This window comes from Argopecten irradians, chromosome 8, assembly GCF_041381155.1.
Source record: "Argopecten irradians isolate NY chromosome 8, Ai_NY, whole genome shotgun sequence".
In the NCBI taxonomy this organism is placed as follows: Eukaryota; Metazoa; Mollusca; class Bivalvia; order Pectinida; family Pectinidae; genus Argopecten; species Argopecten irradians.
In genome coordinates, this window is record NC_091141.1 from 38,825,089 (window position 1) to 38,847,492 (window position 22,404).

At 35.8% G+C, this 22,404-nt stretch overlaps 1 protein-coding gene across 37 annotated transcripts in view; it reads left to right on the forward strand.

Annotated features, from left to right (window-relative positions):
- The window catches only part of LOC138330320 (serine-rich adhesin for platelets-like), a 98,481-nt gene that overhangs the window by 9,155 nt on the left and 66,922 nt on the right, over positions 1-22,404 (forward strand). For 34 of the 37 annotated variants that reach the window (XM_069277826.1, XM_069277825.1, XM_069277824.1 and 31 more), the window contains exons 2-11: positions 2,359-2,541; positions 5,108-5,404; positions 6,991-7,284; positions 11,705-12,004; positions 12,417-12,716; positions 14,107-14,403; positions 15,227-15,523; positions 17,907-18,203; positions 18,970-19,266; positions 19,868-20,167. In XM_069277826.1, the coding sequence (XP_069133927.1) occupies positions 2,457-2,541; positions 5,108-5,404; positions 6,991-7,284; positions 11,705-12,004; positions 12,417-12,716; positions 14,107-14,403; positions 15,227-15,523; positions 17,907-18,203; positions 18,970-19,266; positions 19,868-20,167 (2,764 nt within the window). In that variant the 5' untranslated portion in view covers positions 2,359-2,456. The remainder of the gene's footprint in view (positions 1-2,358; positions 2,542-5,107; positions 5,405-6,990; positions 7,285-11,704; positions 12,005-12,416; positions 12,717-14,106; positions 14,404-15,226; positions 15,524-17,906; positions 18,204-18,969; positions 19,267-19,867; positions 20,168-22,404) is intronic. The other 3 variants (XM_069277827.1, XM_069277829.1, XM_069277841.1) reach the window with 3 other exon arrangements.

Sequence of the window (22,404 nt, forward strand, 5' to 3'; positions counted from 1 at the left end):
CGTAACTTGTTAATGAAAAGTGTGTTATGTTTTCTGTTTAACAGTATTTCTGATAGATTTCCTGGAATTGTGTTGCTCTCTTTTGAAATTTGAAGAAAAACAAATTAATATAAATACATAAAATGTGTAGTTATTGCAATGCCTGAGGTGCTGATTCTAACACTACATTTTAATTACTCATGGCGATATGGTAGCTTAAACATACACAAGCCTGTTCCATCTTGCGTATTCTTGATATGTAAAATGTATGGGGAAAAGTTCAAAATTAACTTGTTCCTTTCATTATAATTAATTTTTCTCTTTTTTTTCATACCAAATCTGGCTTTCTGATTGGCCAATATTTTTTTTTGCATACCACTATGAAAAAAAAAAATCCGAGAATGGCGCGAAACCCCGACGTTAACGTGACGTCACAATAGAGACATTGACGTTGCGTATTGATTCGGAAAAAAGAATCCCTTGAAAAACCACTATAATATTACATTTAAACATACTTCATTTTATCAAATAGAGTATAAAATTAATAATAAGTATTGATGTCACTATTTTTTAATTTTATCGGGGTATGAAAAAAAATTGTTTGCAAACTTTTGTGAGAATCCGCTACGCGGATTCACACAGTTTGCAAACAATTTTTTTTCATACCCCGATAAAATTAAAAAAAATAGTGACATCAATGCTTAAATAAAAGGTGTCTGATTAGGAGTTTATGTATTTACATAATCAAACCATAATCGAACTGTGACCAAGGTATCGAGGATGTGGACTGACATGCTATACAGGACTCCTATATAAAAGACACCTGTCTAAAACGGACATATATATAATATCAACGCCATTAGGTGATTCTTCTGTATAATTGTATATAGAAGACATCTGTCTATAAAGGACAAATTTGCTCCACCCCTTTGGTGAATAGACAAGTCGTGTAACTTATATTTGGTGTTTCTATATATGTATTGGTAAGCGATCAAAATACGCGGATCAGAACTGCTATAATAAGATATAATTTGTTATATATATTAATACCCCCATCTCGCAACGAAATTAAGAGGAGGGGGGGGGGTATACTGGAATCGGGTTGCCCGTCCGGTCGTCCGTCCGTCTGTCTATAGCCACAACATGACTGGTGAACTCCTCGTAAACCACTTGACAGATTTTGATCAAATTTGGTGCACAGAACCCTGACAAAACGGAGAGTCGAGTAAACAATATGGTTTTGCAATGTCTCCTATAAAGAGTTATTACTAAGTTTGTTCAACGGGGGTTATTAGTCGTCGATTCTGGCGACAGTTCTAGTATGTTTTGTAACCGAAATTCTTGCCAAGCCCTTTTCAAAATAACGATTTCAGTGTGTCGATTGCATACTAATATACTTTGCCTTGACTATATGGGTAAACGAATAACAAAGAATGTTAATGATATCAAAAGAACAAGTCAAATTGGACATCGATTAAAAACGAGTGCAAAACACAAAGGGAGATATAGATTTTATCATTCACAGGAATAGAAAACAGTTTCATCAAAAATATCATTGTTTCAAACAATTTTCAATAAAATTGAAAAGACATATTTCAGATTAATGATAGTCGGGGTTCAGGCCGGCAGTGAACTAGCGACTCGCTATGCCGGGTCCTGGGTGAGGGGCATTACGGGTAATAAAACAATTAGCAGGACACAGGCTTTTGGCTCTATATAGTTACACCACCAGTATGTATACTGTGTAGATGTGTATGTATATATAAAGAGCCAAAAGCCTGTGAACAGGGCTATTCAGTAAACCCCAGAATACGTAGGGTTCTCATACAATATTGTTTGTCAGTGATGGGGTATGTAATATATAATTATATATATATTAAAACGATCAAATATGGTTATATATTGAACTGAAGTACGCATAAGATTTTCATATACGTTCATGATGAATTGCATGTGTTTAAGACCCCCCCCCCTCTCTCTCTCTCTCTCTCTCTCTCTTTCTATCTCTCTCTCTCTCTTTCTCTCTCCTATGTAATCATCATAGCCGTGTGGAGCTGCTGTGCTGTATTTTTGTAGTAAATGGTAGCCTTTGCGATTGAATCATAACCTGACATATCCATGTTTCGTTCTCGTGGATTTCAGCAGAATTGATACCATTTTGGAATTTGTATCTTATACAAATATCGACCTGTTTTCAGGTGGATACGGCGATTTATCAACTCGAAGAAGTGATATTACCCTAAGGCCGAAGGAATTTTCGGGTTGATATTGTGTTGTATCGTGGCGTGAAAATGAAGTTTGAGCCAATGAGGGACGAGTAAAACGCTCAGCCATATAATAGAACCTGTAATGAATTTCTTCATTTTTGTTGTTTTACAGGTGAGCCTGGGAGATTGAGGTGGCGCATGGTCCTTGCTTAAATCTGATACCTGCCTCATTAGAGGACCGACCACAAACAACAAAGCCATCTCCGGCTTATGAAAATGGATCAATCAAAAATGTGTCGCTTTTCTTCTATTTTATTGGTGATTGCCGTCATCTTGCCTGCAGCTTTATCTCAAAGTAAGTGTTTGTTATACACCTTTCACTATGTACCAATAGCTTCCCCCGTCACTCAGATGTAGTTTCCCGAGCAGTTTTAAGCTTGCATCTATGTAGTATACCTAGCCAGGCAATTTCTATTAGCACCGTTTGTAACACTGGATTATCTTATTCCTTTTTTTCACGTTGTGTCTTGCAAATCCATGTAGAAACAGAGTATCGGCGATTTTTGTTTTCTGTTAATTTTATTGAATACAAAATAACACACAATGTTAAAATCAATGGTAATTTTATTGAACACAATATCACACAATGTTAAAGATATTATTGCAATGGTGTTTTGTCATAATATTCGTCTTTTTTTATTTCTGTTTGGAAGCAATAAGTTTACCCATTTAAATTCAACTTTCGACAGTAATTTAAACAACATAACGACGAATTTATCATTTCAGCTATACCAGAACTATTCATACCGCTGTCTTTTCTAGCGTTTTTTAGAACTTCATATTAATGATGTAATCATGTGCTTCAAGCCAGCTATTTTTACCACTGCTTTAAAAAGTGTTATTCTGTACCGAATCTTGAGCCAAGAAACTGTTTATATTTACACTTGTCTACGTTCAAGATTGCAGCGTCTAAAATGAAAAAAGCTTAAAAAATGCACAGGGGCTAGTCAGCACAACGGTATTCAGCAGCAAAATAAACCTTTGATGGACTATGAATCCATTTCGTCGACATGCATGTCATTGATTTATTCACGAATGCATTTCAACAGAAACATATCCATATAAACTACATGTATACATGTACATGTATATATGTTTCTGAAAATAGGCCTATATGTTTATGATTTCAAAAGAAATTTAAATAGATTAGTTTATCTTAATCTCTGATTTCCATAAAGCTCCCAATTATAAGATCAATGACATAAATTTATGTACGTCTTTAGTCTGGTAAAATATGATGTATGCTTCACAATACAGTACAGTAAAATATCTATTGTTTTATAATTTATCCATATTTCAATTTTCGTTTAAGCAAAAATGTCAGTGGCGTTTGAAAATAATTTTGAAATATGAAGCACAACTTCGTATTTTCGTCTATAAAATTCATTATCATATGAACCTGCCAATCAGCGCTTACTTCATATCCGAAGCCGAAATAACTATGTTTTACTAATTATATATCAATTAATTCACGTTCATTGATAAAGCATCCAACTCACCATTAAATATCCCGACCATATATTACTCCGTGAAAAGTACATCAAATTATCCTTTCATTACTAACTGAGAAAACACTGTCGCCATCAACAAATCAAAGATGACGTTGACCAGGTAGACGATCGGTCTACCATTAAGACTACACTAATTAAATAGCGATTCGTTTATCAATGAAATCGATACAATTATAAACTTGTGTGAATTATGTGTATAAATGTTGACTGATTGTTTCTGGAATATCAATACGAAAGTTAAAAAAAAATTAAAAAACCACCTGAAATTATCAGGTGGGCAAATCAGCAAACCAGTCGGTCAATTTTCGTCGGTTGCGCCAAATGACCCATTCGCTTACCTGGTACCCGCCTGTCTTATATCTCATAAAACATCGTTTATTTATAGCTTTGATAAACTAATTTATCATGTCTAGCTCCTTTGTCATACATTAAGGTACGCAGTTACATGTAACACTCCCTCTCATTTTTGCATTCATGATTATTCATGATCACCGATAAAGAAGTGTTCATTTGATGTTAATGCTGGCGATATAACAAAGATTGACACAGAATGTGGACTATATACCTCTCCCTCCACTACAGGTGTGACGTTAAGTTGTCGGCGTGATTTTAGACATGGATATCTATTTCTGATAGAACGGGTGTAGAACAGGGAAAAATACACATACATTCCTGTCGCGTGCCCCGAGCAGGATTCGAACCCAGGTCGCCGGTGTGAAAAACTACGGTTCTACCGACTGCGTCAAAATAACCATGCTCCGTCAACTGAGTGACAGAGACCGTATTTAACAGCATAAACAAACCACTCCAACTTACTTCTTTCACAATTTAATGAATTTCAAATATCTCAAGGACGTCTAATTAATGCAAAAGTAATGGTATCTAAATGTACATCTGACGTCAAACAAAACCAACTGGTAACCTCATGTATTTGCTTCCTGGAACGGAAAGCATGAACTAACATCTGTCTGTTAAATTTAAAGTTTCGTTCAGTCTTATATCTGTTAAAGTTTCATCACTCTGTCGGATTATTTGGTAATGAAGCACAGATTATGACTTATATTTAGTTTAGGAACAATTTGGTCCAGTTAGTAATTGAATTAGCAGTTCCGGGTAGTTTTGTTGTGGAAACCTTTTTATAGTCTTTCAAAACTGCCTATACAATTTTAATCTATCTTAGTTTTAGCAGCCTTTGCTATTCCTCTTCAACCGTAGAATTTTATTTTGTCTACCTTTTACCTGTACTCTTACATCACCCCAATGCGTCATCTAACTAGTCGTATTGTGAAATTTCCTAAGTTTCTTTTCTACCTTTCAGCTATACAATGCGCTTTGCTATCCTCGTTTTAGGTTTACCATCGGTGACCGTAGTATCAACAACGTACCAAGCCAATACAGGCGGAAGTGTAACTTTGCAATGTACTGCCTCAGGAAACCCTGGTGTAACTGTAATCACCTGGTTAAAAACCGTTAATTCTGTAGAAAGTACAATTACTATTGATGGTTCGAAATACCAACAGGGAACCACTAGTAACCCTTCACTAGTTATCACTAGTCTGGCCACGTCAGATACTGCCACGTATGTATGTAGGGCCACCAATTCCATAGGGTTCACGGACAGCCAAGACATCCAGCTGACCGTTACAGGTATATAGTGTATGTCCGCATGCTGTTATCATATCATTTCAGTTACATTTGTTTGTTATATTAACGTGTCATTTCAGATCTTTTTCTTACTCTACATTATGCATGTCATTATTTCATAATTCCTTAAAATTTAACGAAAGGGCTCGCATGTAATTCCTAAAGCATATATCTGTTGTTCTTCTTTTCATTTGTTGTAAGTATCCTGGCGGTATAAGAGAGGATATTTTCCATATGTCTTTTCTTTTTTTATTAACCAGATAAACCTAGTTATCTATCTTAAAGCAAATTCCATTAAACTTTACATTATTGATATTTATAACCTCTTGTCTTGTATTTCTCTAAATCTGTTTAGTCCACTAAATAAAGGCTTCTGATCTTTAGAGTTTAGCAACCATTCTCTCACTAAAGTCATGGTAATTTATTTTCAACTACTAGAACTGGCTTTCCAATACCCTTGTGTGTGGTATTCAAACAAAATTGCAGCACTTTCATTGACTCAAAGATACTTGAATTCGAGAACCCGCTTCACTTGAAAGCAGGGTCTTTGATATCTTGAAGACATTTAATTCTTGTTTCTAACATTGCCAACAAATTACCTTTTTTATATCTATAATTGAATTTATTCTTAGAATTTAGGGGGCTTCTCAAATTGTGTGTTGATGTGTTGGTAGACATTTTCTTTTTTTCTTTAACTCTTCTGCATCATATCCTAATTATTTGTAGTACTCTGTCCAATAGATTACTAATAAAACTGTCCCATAAATTATTTTGCATGATTCTTGTTTGTAAACAATAACATAATTAAAAATGGCTTGATAAAAGTTAACATTTCATTATCTAAAGTGATTGCATACGTCATTGAGATGGACTATGAATAGAATAAATTGGAAAATATGTTTTTAATGATCATTAAAAAACAATGCTAGTATTATATGTATGTGTGTATTAGAGATATAATGATTGATTTTAGCTCGTCTCTTTACGGTGTTAAATCACCCTGACGTCGGTATCGGTTAAGGTTTTGGTGCAGGTTGTGAAAAAGTTATAAATGATATTCATAACAACTGACACGAATTTAAATACTGTGACATTAGTATAGGTTTATAATTTATGTACAGGATATGAACAATCATTTTAAGGAAACAAAATATTGGGTTTAGAGAAGTTCAAATTGCCCAATGTGTCTAAATCACTTGGTGAAAGTTTTGTTGTAAATTCTTAAAATGCTTATCTGTTATAGCATTGATTTCTACATTAATATATGTTTGAGAGTGTTGTGGATGGACAATTATTTTAAGGGAGAAAATGCAATATGCTAATTTCAAGAAGCCCAATATTCCGAAAGTACCAGGTTAAGGTTTTAATGCAAGTTATAAAATATTGCTGTCATCTTATGTTGTTTCTGGTATCAAGGTAAACATATTAAGGACGAAAAATTAAAATTGTTATCAAAATATCAAGAAACCCATTGGCTTACTTTGTACTGAACCTTTTCTTTACAACTGACCTTGGTATCTGTTGATCTGTAAACGTTTCCTGTGGCGAGCTTTCCTGTTCTTTCAAACAGCTCCTGTATTTGATTGTAGGTGCCCCAACAGTAATCATTGGCCAAAGTGCCTACAATGTCAATACCGGCGTTAATTCGGTCACATTAGTGTGTACTGTGAACAATAATGGAGCAGCTCTGACCGGTGTAAGCTGGACACGAAATGGAGCTACTTTGACAATAGATGGCACAAAGTACCAAAATGCAAACACTGGAACCCCGTCTCTTACCATTACTAGTCCAACTAATGCTGATGATGGCACATATGTCTGTTCTGCTTCAAACAGCCAAGGAACAACGTCAAGCACACCTACAACATTGACCGTCACTTCAAGTAAGTATAAACAGCTTCGATTTATCCTACATCAATCAACGGAGGACTGGAAGTACCAATAGCCTCTGTCTACGTATCCTACAACTTTGACTGTCATTAAATGGATGTATTGATAGTGTATATCTAGTCCAAACCTTTGTCCTCACCTGACATTCAATGGATGTATTGATAGTGTATATCTGGTCCAAACCTTTGTCCTCACCCGACATTCAATGGATGTATTGATAGTCTCTATCTGGTCCAAACCTTTGTCCTCACCCGACATTCAATGGATGTATTGATAGTCTCTATCTGGTCCAAACCTTTGTCCTCACCCGACATTCAATGGATGTATTGATAGTCTCTATCTGGTCCAAACCTTTGTCCTCACCCGACATTCAATGGATGTATTGATAGTCTCTATCTGGTCCAAACCTTTGTCCTCACCCGACATTCAATGGATGTATTGATAGTCTCTATCTGGTCCAAACCTTTGTCCTCAACCGACATTCAATGGATGTATTGATAGTCTCTATCTGGTCCAAACCTTTGTCCTCACCCGACATTCAATGGATGTATTGATAGTCTCTATCTGGTCCAAACCTTTGTCCTCACCCGACATTCAAAGGATGTATTGATAGTCTCTATCTGGTCCAAAACTGTGTCCTTACCCGACATTTAATGGATGTATTGATAGTCTCTATCTGGTCCAAACCTTTGTCCTCACCCGACATTTAATGGATGTATTGATAGTCTCTATCTGGTCCAAACCTTTGTCCTCACCCGACATTCAATGGATGTATTGATAGTCTCTATCTGGTCCAAACCTTTGTCCTCACCCGACATTCAATGGATGTATTGATAGTCTCTATCTGGTCCAAACCTTTGTCCTCAACCGACATTCAATGGATGTATTGATAGTCTCTATCTGGTCCAAACCTTTGTCCTCAACCGACATTCAATGGATGTATTGATAGTCTCTATCTGGTCCAAACCTTTGTCCTCAACCGACATTCAAAGGATGTATTGATAGTCTCTATCTGGTCCAAACCTTTGTCCTCAACCGACATTCAATGGATGTATTGATAGTCTCTATCTGGTCCAAATCTGTTCATGATGTATTGATACCTTTGTCAACCTCCTCAACCGACATTCAATGGATGTATTGATAGTCTCTATCTGGTCCAAACCTTTGTCCTCACCGACATTCAATGGATGTATTGATAGTCTCTATCTGGTCCAAACCTTTGTCCTTACCCGACATTCAAATGGATGTATTGATAGTCTCTATCTGGTCCAAACCTTTGTCCTCACCCGACATTCAAGGATGTGTATTGATAGTCTCTATCTGGTCCAAACCTTTGTCCTCACCCGACATTCAATGGATGTATTGATAGTCTCTATCTGGTCCAAAACCTTTGTCCTCACCTGACATTCAATGGATGTATTGATAGTCTCTATCTGGTCCAAACCTTTGTCCTCACCCGACATTCAATGGATGTATTGATAGTCTCTATCTGGTCCAAACCTTTGTCCTCACCTGACATTCAATGGATGTATTGATAGTCTCTATCTGGTCCAAACCTTTGTCCTCACCTGATATTCAATGGATGTATTGATAGTCTCTATCTGGTCCAAACCTTTGTCCTCACCCGACATTCAAAGGATGTATTGATAGTCTCTATCTGGTCCAAACCTTTGTCCTCACCCGACATTCAAAGGATGTATTGATAGTCTCTATCTGGTCCAAACCTTTGTCCTCACCCGACATTCAATGGATGTATTTATAGTCTCTATCTGGTCCAAACCTTTGTCCTCACCTGACATCCAATGGATGTATTGATGGTCTCTATCTGGTCCAAACCTTTGTCCTTACCCGACATTTAATGGATGTATTGATAGTCTCTATCTGGTCCAAACCTTTGTCCTCACCCGACATTCAAAGGATGTATTGATAGTCTCTATCTGGTCCAAAACTGTGTCCTTACCCGACATTTAATGGATGTATTGATAGTCTCTATCTGGTCCAAAACTGTGTCCTTACCCAACATTCAATGGATGTATTGATAGTCTATATCTGGTCCAAAAGTGTGTCATTACCCGACATTCAATGGATGTATTGATATTCTATATCTGGTCCAAAACTGTGTCATTATCCGACATTCAATGGATATATTGATAGTCTCTATCTGGTCCTAAACTGTGTCCTTACCCGACATTCAATGGATGTATTGATAGTCTATATCTGGTCCAAAAGTGTGTCATTACCCGACATTCAATGGGTGTATTGATAGTCTCTATCTGGTCCAAACCTTTGTCCTCACCCGACACGTAATAGAAGTATTAATAACCTCTCTTTATCCCTCATCAACGAACAGTCATTAAAACAGGAATGTTCATACAATCTTGAACAGTGTCTGAATTACAATTGCAACTGGATTGTTAATAAAGACTTTGACCATTGTTTTTTTGTTTCTCTGAGGACATAATGACAGCCAGCGATGGCATTGCCAGCAGAACTGTAAACTGAAATGAATTCCATATATTAAAATATATACCGAACATGATTTCTGTCTTGGATTATCTCACTTTAAGAAAGTATTGAAGATGTCTAGAACCTACTTGGTGTTTGGTTCTCAAAAATATATCTTTGAGGTTTTCCTATGAAATTCTTGAAGATGTCTTTTATTAAAAAAAATCCAGTGACTGGCCTTTTCTCACTGTTACATTTTTAAAGTCTGTTTCAGATAAACTTCGTCAAAGGTTCAGCAACCTATCCGGGTCAATGCTGCACATGCGCTATTCTAGCGAATTACTATATATATATATACACACTTTAAAGCAACCACCCGCTTAATATGGCAAACAACTGTTCATTTATGCTTGAGTTGCGACCCTTTGACCATGATTTCTTCTAAATAAACTTAATGGTGACTATTACTGGAATCACTATGAATTATTTTTACATTGTATAAAAGTGTAGCAGTATTAATGTTTGTAGAACAGATAGAGTTGCTGACTTGAGGATGGAAGTTTTAATGACTGTTTTAATCAAAAGACAACTCCGTGTGTAGGAGAAGTCGCATGCACTCACGCCAAGCTTTATATTTTCAAAGCCATATATATGTATTCAAATTAAAAATCTCTATTTTTTACGAATTGTGCTATTTTGATATTGCAAAGTATTATCAATGTATTTATAAATAAAATAATCTCATTGCTTATTGAAATTATAGTAAAAATTTATACATGTATTTTGATTGTAATTTAAATAGATTGGAACGAAATATTACAGATAAAAACATCTTTAAATCCATCTTTCATGTCCTGAGAGTATCTCGTCAAAACTGGTTACACCTTAGCATTACATAACTTGTCAGAGATAAATTGGTTTTAAAACATAAAATACTTGTACATTGTCTGAAAAAATAATAATTTTGCGCGTCTATGTAATGATTAGCCAAAAATAAGACAGTCATATCCATATTGTATATCAAAATTGTTTTGACTTCTATACAGTTCATGAAAACAAGCAAAAATTACAGAAATATACTGACAAGTATTAGGCCTAAAATTATACATGATGGGTAGATATACCAGATGGGTAACATGAAAACCCCAAATGTATTAATGCAATCTGTCTATAGTGAATTTTATGTTCCCCTTCTAGGTTTAACTGTATTACCATTGTTCTGTGTTAAATCCTTCTAAAGTATATGCATAAGGCTAATCAAAATTGGGAATGGTATGGTCTCTCCATATCACAGGGCTGTGGTATGAGTCAAAAGAGATCATATTTACAAAATTTAAACATTCAATACATCTAAACTCGCAGAATTTGTGGAATTAAATACTCTCATCGATAAAAAGGTCGTTAGTCTCTTGACAATATTTGTGAATTTTATGGCCCCGGAATCCTCTTATGGAGGGGTAAAACTTACTACAGATAAATCGGTAAAACACATTCTTGAGCATTATTTGTTCCATTTCTACATGTATATAAAATGAGCGAAACTATGTTAGAATTATTAGGCAGAGATTTCATTTTTAACATCATAGCCAAAAATGTCCTGACTGATCTCATTACGACAAACCAAGTGGTATGGGGCCAAAAGTGGCCAAAATAGCTAAAATTCATAAATCTGCTGATCTACATGTATTCACAGATACTAGGAATCAAACACTCGTCAAGGGTTAAAAGGTCAAATTGATGAAATTACTTCCTGTATATACAAATTCAATTTGTTTTCATTTTACTCGATGTTCTGTCAATTGGAGCACGAGTCCTGAACGACTAGAAGAGCTAGCTGGATGACCTATATACAATACAATTAAATACATTGAAATATAAAGTGTTTTGAATAAATAATGTTTGATGTTGAGGATAGATTCTTTTTTTCTTGTTTTATTTCGATTTTTAATTTTTTCCTCCTTTCTTCAGATCCGCCAGATGTAACTATTGCCCAAACTGCCTTCGGTGCACAGGTATCAACGACCATCACTCTCGGCTGTACTGTCAACTCAGACACAACCGTCATCTCCGTCTTCTGGCAGCGTGATATAGGATCGGGGACGGAAACAATCACTGTTGACGGGATCAACTTCTCTGGTTCAACTCCTACTGTGCCTTCTTTGACCATCATCAACGCCGACACAACAGACTCAGGATCATATCAGTGTTTTGCCACAAATGCTGCTGGAACTAGCTCCAGTGCAATAGCTTCAGTCACCATTGTATCAGGTTAATACAACACAAATTTTATTTATTATTTAGTTAATGATTTATTTTATGTATCGTGGTTAGACTTGTGTGTATGTTATGTGATTAAACTGATTCAGTCATAACAAATCTGAAGTACATTGTACATCACGGATTTATGGTGCAATGTACGAAAATGTTGGTATGAAAAAGAGGAATCGGCCAATTAGAAAGCCAGATTTAGTATGAACACACAGAAAAAAATAATAATTCAATATTGATAACATAAGTATACAAATGTAATATCGTAAGAAATAGTTTGACCACAGTGCCCATTAGTTGATTCTTTTAGTAAACATGTTAACATGACAATCACAATTTTTATACTAAAAAGTTACAGAACTGCCATTATTGTGGTAATTGAGAAATTTAAAATAAATGATGTTCTTTTCAGCTGTACCAACTGTGACTGTTGCACAGTCTGCCTACAGTATAACAACAGGAACTAGTGTGACCCTCACCTGTACAGTATCATCAGCTACAACGGTAACCTCTGTGTTCTGGCAGAGAACCATTGGCGGCAATACTGTAACCCTGACCATAGACAATGTTAACTACTCTGGGTCATCCCCAAGCACACCTTCCTTAACAGTTATCGCTGCCGACTCTGGAGATGTTGGATCTTACACTTGTTTTGCTGTCAACAATGCTGGAACTGGTAACAGTGCTGCCACTACTTTGTCTGTAACCGGAAGTAAGTATTCTATAGTGATTGTATTTAGTTGTTTACACCTTTCAAGATTTGCGCTGGATATTCCATAAATGCCCTCCATCTCATTTAAAATGAGGAATAGTATATCAGAAAATAATTCGGGTTCTATTTCTTTAGGAGTGATTTAATTACGTATGGATCAACTTTACAAATGCTTGAGACTATATTCGCAGCAACTAATATTTTGCGATTCCTGCTCGCCCGTTAAGTATGCAAAACTGAACTGCACGCGAAAATCGGTTGGTTTACAGTACACGGTGATGTAAAATCATCAAACTAAATAGATTTATAGTATATAGTACCATATGGAGTATGATTTTTGTCGGGTTTTTTTTATCTAGACCTCTAAAACGTTTAAAAATGGTCTTAGGACACCCTGGTTGGTCCATGATTATATAATCTGTAACTAATTTTCAGATTCATGTGGCTTGTGAGTATATATGTATATCTGCGGGTTATTTATAAATTAAGTGTTACAGTTTTGTACGTGCAAAATATCTCACCACAGAAGCCTTATACATGTAGATGCATATCGTTCTGGAAATTAAGATTTTATGAAGTAGTTAGCGAGCACTTAATGTCTAACAGACATATTTCTAGTACTATCATACCTTTGGGCGTAAAATTGGTTTATCCTATGCTATACATTCGTGTCGTCTAAGGCTGTATTACATGGCTACCCATGCAATAAAACCTCGTGAGGTCACTACTTCAACAAAATTACTATTTTGCGGGTAAAATTTTAACGTTATTAAAAAAAGTAGGTTAGTTTTACAACAAATATTACAAACAACATAATTTGCATGAAAACTATTACGCCAATTCCATGTTAAGAGAACTGACTTGCAGTCGCGGTTCAAAATCTTCATTCAAAATGACGGGATATCATATCGTAAAATTTTAATAAAACATCAAGGTATGCGAGAAAAATCATTTTTTTCATATGTGTATATGAAGGATAGGACTATCATACTGTGAGTCACAAAAATGTCTCTATGGCATTATACTTTGTAATGCAAGTTTGTTAGCGAAACATGGGCCTATGTAAAATGCTTTAGGGTCTACTTTCAATTTTACTTTTACAGCTGGTCACAATTTTTATTGTTAAAGCATTTAAACTGGTTTGATCGCTAGGTTTTTTTATTCTTGGTTTTCATTGAATACATACAAAATTAAAGAGTTTGCACAATTAAGGTCATTTTAATAGACACATATTTATTGATATCCATTTTAAAATTACCTAAATGACATCTTGAAATTACAGAATACCAGCATATTTTGATGTTTTCATTATTCTTTAATATATGACAAAATAAATGAATGAGATAAATAGTAAACATGCATTTATTTTACTTTTATTTTATTTTCACAGATGCCCCGACCGTGACTGTTGGCTCTTCTTCCTACTCCACCACCACAGGAACGACCTTCACCCTTCAGTGTACTGTGACGTCATCCTTGACCATCACAAATGTCTTCTGGCAGCGTACTATCAATGGAGTCACCAATTCACTCACCATTGATAATGTTAACTACTCTGGAGCCACCACATCCTCTCCATCTCTTACCATTATCTCAGCAGATTCCGGAGACACTGGAACATACACATGTTTTGGTTCTAATACTGCTGGAACATCAAGCGCTACAACGCAACTGACAGTGACTGGAGGTAATTGTGTTATTACTGCTCTCAGTAATTATTGTCAAAATTATGCACTAGCTGTCTGTTCATCTTAACTGTCTGACCACTCAATTTAGGCTCTGACAGTGATATAACTTTGAGCCTTAGCTTGATTTTTTGTTGTTGTGCTGTTCCTTGTCTATCAACATGAATATACCGTAGTCTCCCAAAAACACGCACCCCGCACAACATACATGCAACACATCGCATACATGGGAGGCCGTCCTTACATGACCATAGCTGTTAACAGGACGTAAATTAATCAAACAAACAAAAAAAAATCCTGATTTCACATGAAAGGCAGAATCACTTATGTATTGCAGACATTACTAGTATACCATTTATTGGATAAATCATTACATCATTGCATCTGATTAGGTTGTGGGACATGTTTTTAAATATTGTCCCATGATGACTCTGATGACTCGGCATGCGTGTTTAACATTAATAAAAGTATTGTGGGTTTGTCATTAATTTTTCGAATGGTTTCCTATATACATTGTACAATATGAATTGAATATTGGAAAGTAATTAATTCAATATCAAAATAGAAAAATATTAACAACATAGACCTAAGCTTTTTCTTTCAATGAGTTTTAATCAAGTACGTATATTTACTTTTAAGTCTTTTTAACTTTATCCAGTATTTAAGTCAATGTTAATTAATTTATGATCTTGATTTGATTATAGTGATTACATTTAAAGTAGCATTGTGAATTTAAGCGACTGGATTCTATCACATTACATCTAACGATATGAACGCTTTGTTGATAACACTCTAATTATATCACGTGTATGATTTTATTCACAGCTGCCCCGACCGTGACTGTTGGCTCCACTTCCTACTCCACCACCACAGGAACGACCTTCACCCTTCAGTGTACTGTGACGTCCTCCCTGACCATCAATAATGTCTTCTGGCAGCGTACTTTCAATGGAGTCACCACCACACTCACCATTGATAATGTTAACTACTCTGGAGCCACCACATCCTCTCCATCTCTTACCATTATCTCAGCAGATTCCGGAGACACTGGAACATACACATGTTTTGGTTCTAATGCTGCTGGAACATCAAGCGCTACCACACAACTGACAGTGACTGGAAGTAAGTGTTTTAATAGTGTTGTCAGTAAAAGTTAACACATTTATGCACGACATGATTTTCTGTTGCTCGCTTTGTAAAAACTCGATCATAATTCGCTCTGGCACTGATGAAAACCTGAACGAATTCTGTCACTCTGGTGTTGACCGTGAAGTTTGATGGGGTAGTTATATAAATCTTGCAGGGAGCTAATATAGCTTAAATGCATTAATTAGATGTCAAGAAGTGATGTTACATCAAAAATATTTTGGATATTTTATAATTATATCACTAAGCAACGAAGTAAGGTGTGACAGACTACTCCTAACCTAATGAAGGGATTTCAACCAAACTTGGTGGCAATAATCCTTATATAAAGTATTAAAATGCGCAACAATATAGGAAAAAATACCTCTACCTTTTAAGAGTGATCCCCCTTTGTTACAAAACGACTACTACTAATCTACTGGAGACATGACAAAGAAACTTGGCAACAGCAATAGTCCTTACACAGTGTAGATGTGTGCCATCTACATGTATATCGGAAGACCTTTTAGGGCATGCCTTTTTGTTACATAATGCTCTAAACTATTGAGGCGATTTCAATGAAACTTGGTGCCAGCGATAATCTTTGAACGTTAAATATGTGCACGAGCTATACCGGAACAAGGTAGTTGAAGGAACTCTCACCTGGTTCAGAGCTCTGCCCCTTTGTTTCAAAAGGAGGCTGGGGTATAATTTGGAATTGGCCTCCTGGGTGACGGTACTTGCTCTTATCTGTAATTGTGGAACATATTTAATTTAGAAGATAACTTTACAATTGCACCAGGCTAAAGCGTTTAACTTCAATGTTGAATGTGTATGGAGAATGTTCATTTACTATTTGTATGAGCATTTACAGAATGTATAAAGAGGGGAGGGACACATGATTTTACCCTAAGGTTGTTCTGTTGTGTTGTTAATATCAAGGCATGGTAATTTATGTATTGCAAACATTTCTTAAATGTATTGAATTAGGTTGTGAGACAGGTTGTGCAGGTATTGTCCAATAAAGACTCGGCATGTTTGGTACTGCGATCGCTTTATTAATTTTCCTGTCGGTTGTGGAGTCTAGATCTGTGTACATCTGCTATGCGCAAATCCAATAGCGCAAACGATACCGAAAATCAGTGTCTTATACCGTTTAATAGATTTCGCCGTGATTAAGTGACACAAACCTTTCCAAAATATGAACAACGATATACCTGTCAGCGATGGTCTACTATAAATTAACAACAATGACATTACACAGTGCAAAACGCATTGGTTTTGTGTAAACTTCAAGCAGAGTATCATACAAACTCTTGCATCGATCACGATATTCTAAGCATCTGATCGACTTTGAAAACTTCCGGAACACTACAATGCAAATCAAGTTTATATAGTTGATAAAAGAAAGTGACAAAGGATAACTTTTAGCACCGACCAAAGACAGCGTTTTTACGCAGATTATATTTAATTTATTACACATCATCCTAGGTCCTAGGTGTACGTTGCACTATCGTTTACTAAACCCTGAGACCACAGACTGCCTTTGCTGCAGTTCTAATGAATATATATAAAATTACCCTGCCTTGCGTAAGAGCAACAGATTAAAAAAAAACATCATAAAATATCAGTCTGTGTGTCTTGATCTGCTGTACCCTAGAAAGGCGATCAAGCATGACACATGTGAGTGACCACTGCACAGTAACTAGACTGTGACCTAGCGGACGACTAATTTGAACAGTCGATCGTATCAATATCAATTTGATAATAAACACACTTCTGTGTAAGTTACAAAGAATACAATAACAAAGTTTAAAGTAATTTCACATTTAAAGTTCTGATGAAGTAAAGTATTTATTACAATACATCAAGGACGTATTTGTTCCAAGGATAACGAGCGAAAGTGCTACGAACACTTGGCTTTTTGCATTACATAATTTGATTTCATAATTGAAATTAAGGTTAGGAAGGAAATAGCGAACACTTTTTGTCTAACACACATTTTTTCTAGATTAACATGAATTCCAGTTTTTTGGTTTCGTCGGCGATTTCAGGTTTGGTTTCCTATAAAAGATTATTAACGTTTTATCAATTACATTTGTGAAAGTAATTTGCATCATAAAATTAAAAATGAAAAAAAAAATTAACAACTTATACAGAGCTAAGCTATTTCTTTCTGCGATTTCTACTATATGTTTGTTTACTTTCAAGTCAAGTCTTGTAATTTTACACAGTACTTAAGTCATTGTAACATGTGTATGGTTACGTTTAAAGTAGTATTGTTAATTATATCGACTATATTCTTTAATATTACATCTAATTATATGATTGCCTTGATGACAGAACCCTGTGTAGATCACGTGTATGATTTTATTCACAGCTGCTCCGACCGTGACTGTTGGCTCCACTGCCTACTCCACCACCACAGGAACGACCTTCACCCTTCAGTGTACTGTGACGTCATCCTTGACCATCACAAATGTCTTCTGGCAGCGTACTATCAATGGAGTCACCAATACACTCACCATTGATAATGTTAACTACTCAGGAGTTAGCACATCCTCTCCATCTCTTACCATTATCTCAGTAGACCCCACAGACACAGGAACATACACATGTTTTGGTGCTAATGCTGCTGGAACATCCAGCGCTACCACGCAACTGACAGTGACTGGATGTAAGTGATATATATATATATCTATATGTTCCATCTTAAATAATAAATCTGACACCTCAACAGATTTGAGAGACAGGACAAATTGGGGTCAACATTGCTGTATTTATACATATTACTTCTTTGAAACTAAGTACCGGTTAATATTAAAAAAAAAAATGTTTTACTGGTCGTATTTTCCTGAGTTTTTGATACAAACTTGTACAAATACTAACCAGGTGTTTGCTATACCGGTCCTCTTGGCATTTTTGTAATGTTCATAAACTTGATAGGTCATAGTTAATAAATTACAAGATGCTGAACAATGGAGAATTTTAGTAAGTTATTGTTAGTCAAAGTAAGACTAAGTAGTTAACTGCAGTCTTACTCTATTTCCAAATAATTTTAACAGTTCTGTAATTCCTCATTTTTTGAGACAGAAAATTATTTTGTTTATCCATTGGTTTAGTCATGGTTGCTACTGTGACCTATTTTCTATGCCCATTAAGTCATCCCTATTGCTACTGTAACCTATTTTCTGTATCCATTGTTTCTGGCAAACCTGTTGCTACTGTGACCTATTTTCTATATTCATTGTTTCTAGCAACCCTATTGCTACTGTGACCGATTTTCTATATACATTGTTTCTGTCAAACCTGTTGCTACTGTGACCTATTTTCTATATCCATTGTTTCTGTCAAACCTGTTGCTACTGTGACCTATTTTCTATATCCATTGTTTCAAACATCTCTATTGCTACTGTGACATATTTTCTATATCTATTTTTCAGCCATCCCTGTCGTCAGTGTAGGACAAGCTTCGTACAGTGTTACAACAGGAACCACCATTACCCTAGCGTGTACAGTGTCAGCCGACCCCACCCATACTACTGTTTTCTGGCGACGTGATGTTGGCTCTGGGACAGAATCCCTCACTATTGATAATGTCAACTACTCTGGTTCACAAGTCAATACCCCATCTCTTACCGTCATATCCACAGAGATCGCTGACTCTGGTACCTACACCTGCTTTGCCACCAACGCTGTAGGAACTGGACAAAGTTCTACAACGCTCACTGTTTCAGGAAGTAAGTTTAATATTATGCTTTTATTTCTATTTCCCACAAGTTTATGATCAATTCTTGGCAGTATTATTTGCCATTGATTATAGTTGTGGGAATAGTTTTCCTTATTTAAGATTCATAGATAATTGTGCATGGATAATATGTTTCACCTTTTTTCTTAATACGTTTATACGTGTTTTTACTTTTATAACCTGAGCTAATGCCATTTTTTTCTGTTAAAAACAATGCGTATATGTGTCAGTAAGAATTAGATGAATACATTATTATGCAAATATGGTGCTATAATTTTCGATCATATTAGTTTATCTTATTGTATGATATTAATTATCATTGAAATAAGATATACTGTCTTTATGATTTGTTTATTTGAAAGTCTGTTTTTTATTTTTTATATCAATTATCAATCACAAAGACAAAAGGATTTTTGACCTGGACATAATGTCAAGTTTAGGAAATAAACTTTAATCATTTTTGTAATACTTAAGGAGGTGTTATAAGTATTTACAAGAAGTGCTTCTCATATGAAAATTTCCTTCATCTGATAATCTAAAGATCTGATCAATTTTCATATTTTTTTAATTCTAAAAGCAACTTGCTTTTTTAGCTATTCCAACTGCAACTATAAATGAGGCAACTGCCACAGGGTTAATTGCGTCCACGATTGTACTAAGCTGTACAGTAAGTGGGAACCCAGCAGTCAGCAGTGTGTTTTGGCAGAAAACCGCCAATAGTATCACTGAAAACGTGAACATTGATGATGTCAAATTCAGTGGGTCAACAACAAATTTTCCATCTCTCATCATCTTCAATGCTGCCAGTTCCGATTCGGGAGACTACCAATGTTTCGCGGTCAATGATGTTGGAACTGGTCAGAGTTCTACTATCACTCTGACTGTCACAGGAAGTAGGTTTTCACATTGTGGCAGTGATGAACAGGTGCATGGGTGCAGACTTAAAGCACAAATATAACAACTGAGTACAACTTCTGTGTTCTAAGCACATAATATGTAACTCTTTAATCCTTCTATTAACTTACTACAAAATTAAACATTTAAAGCTCACCTTTAAAATGTAAAACCTCTATGTTAAAAGATTCTATGGACATTTCCCAGGTCCACCATTTGACATATTGAAGGGGCTTTTGTATCTTTCGTCCAAGGGTTTTTTTCGGGAGGGAGGCGTTTGTCAGAGGTTAAGGTCCGGAGGGGCTTCTTTTCCAAGGGACTTTTTTCCACTGGCTTATGTCCAAATGGGTTCTGTCCAGGAGACATACGTCCAAAGGGACTATTTCCTAAATGCTGTCCGGAGTCTTTTGTATGTACCCCAACCAATGGAAAAAAAAAACGTTTTTGAAATCTTGCTAAACACATGCCACATCACTGATCTACTGAAACCTGTCATAGTACACAACACTGATCTAGTGACACCTGTCATAGTACACATTAATGATCTGGTGACACCTGTCATAGTACACAATGATGATCTAGTGACACCTGTCATAGTACACATAATGATCTATTGACACCTGTCATAGTAAACATCACTGATCTTGTGACACCTGTCATATTACACATCACTGATCTAGTGACACCTGTCATAGTACACATTAATGATCTATTGACACCTGTCATATTACACAACACTGATCTAGTGACACCTGTCATATTACACAACACTGATCTAGTGACACCTGTCATATTACACATTAATGATCTAGTGACACCTGTCATAGTACACATTAATGATCTAGTGACACCTGTCATATTACACAACACTGATCTAGTGACACCTGTCATATTACACAACACTGATCTAGTGACACCTGTCATATTACACATTAATGATCTAGTGCCACCTGTCATAGTACACAAAATGATCTGGTGACACCTGTCATATTACACATTAATGATCTAGTGACACCTGTCATAGTACACATAATGATCTAGTGACACCTGTCATAGTACACATTAATGATCTAGTGACACCTGTCATAGTACACATTAGTGATCTAGTGACACCTGTCATATTACACATCACTGATCTAGTGACACCTGTCATATTACACATCACTGATCTAGTGACACCTGTCATATTACACATTAATGATCTAGTGACACCTGTCATAGTACACATAATGATCTAGTGACACATGTCATAGTACACATCTAGTGACACATAGTACACATAATGATCTAGTGACACCTGTCATAACACATCACTGATCTAGTGACACCTGTCATATTACACATCACTGATCTAGTGACACCTGTCATATTACACATCACTGATCTAGTGACACCTGTCATATTACACATTAATGATCTAGTGACACCTGTCATATTACACATTAATGATCTAGTGACACCTGTCATATTACACATTAATGATCTAGTGACACCTGTCATATTACACATAACTGATGTGTTGACAACCTGTCATATGACAGATTACTGATCTAGTGACACCTGTCATATTACACATCACTGATCTGGTGACACCTGTCATATTACACATTACTGATCTAGTGACACCTGTCATATTACACATTAATGATCTAGTGACACCTGTCATATTACACATAACTGATGTGTTGACATCTGTCATAATACACATTCTTGATCTAGTGACACCTGTCATATTACACATCACTGATCTGGTGACACCTGTCATATTACACATCACTGATCTAGTGACACCTGTCATATTACACATCACTGATCTGGTGACACCTGTCATATTACACATTACTGATCTAGTGACACCTGTCATATTACACATCACTGATCTAGTGACACCTGTCATATTACACATCACTGATCTGGTGACACCTGTCATAGTACACATTACTGATCTAGTGACACCTGTCATATTACACATCACTGATCTAGTGACACCTGTCATATTACACATCACTGATCTAGTGACACCTGTCATATTACACATCACTGATCTGGTGAGACCTGTCTTAGTACACATCACTGATCTAGTGACACCTGTCATATTACACATCACTGATCTGGTGACACATGTCATAGTACACATTAATGATCTAATGCCACCTGTCATAGTAAACATCACTGATCTTGTGACACCTGTCATATTACACATTAATGATCTAGTGACACCTGTCATATTACACAT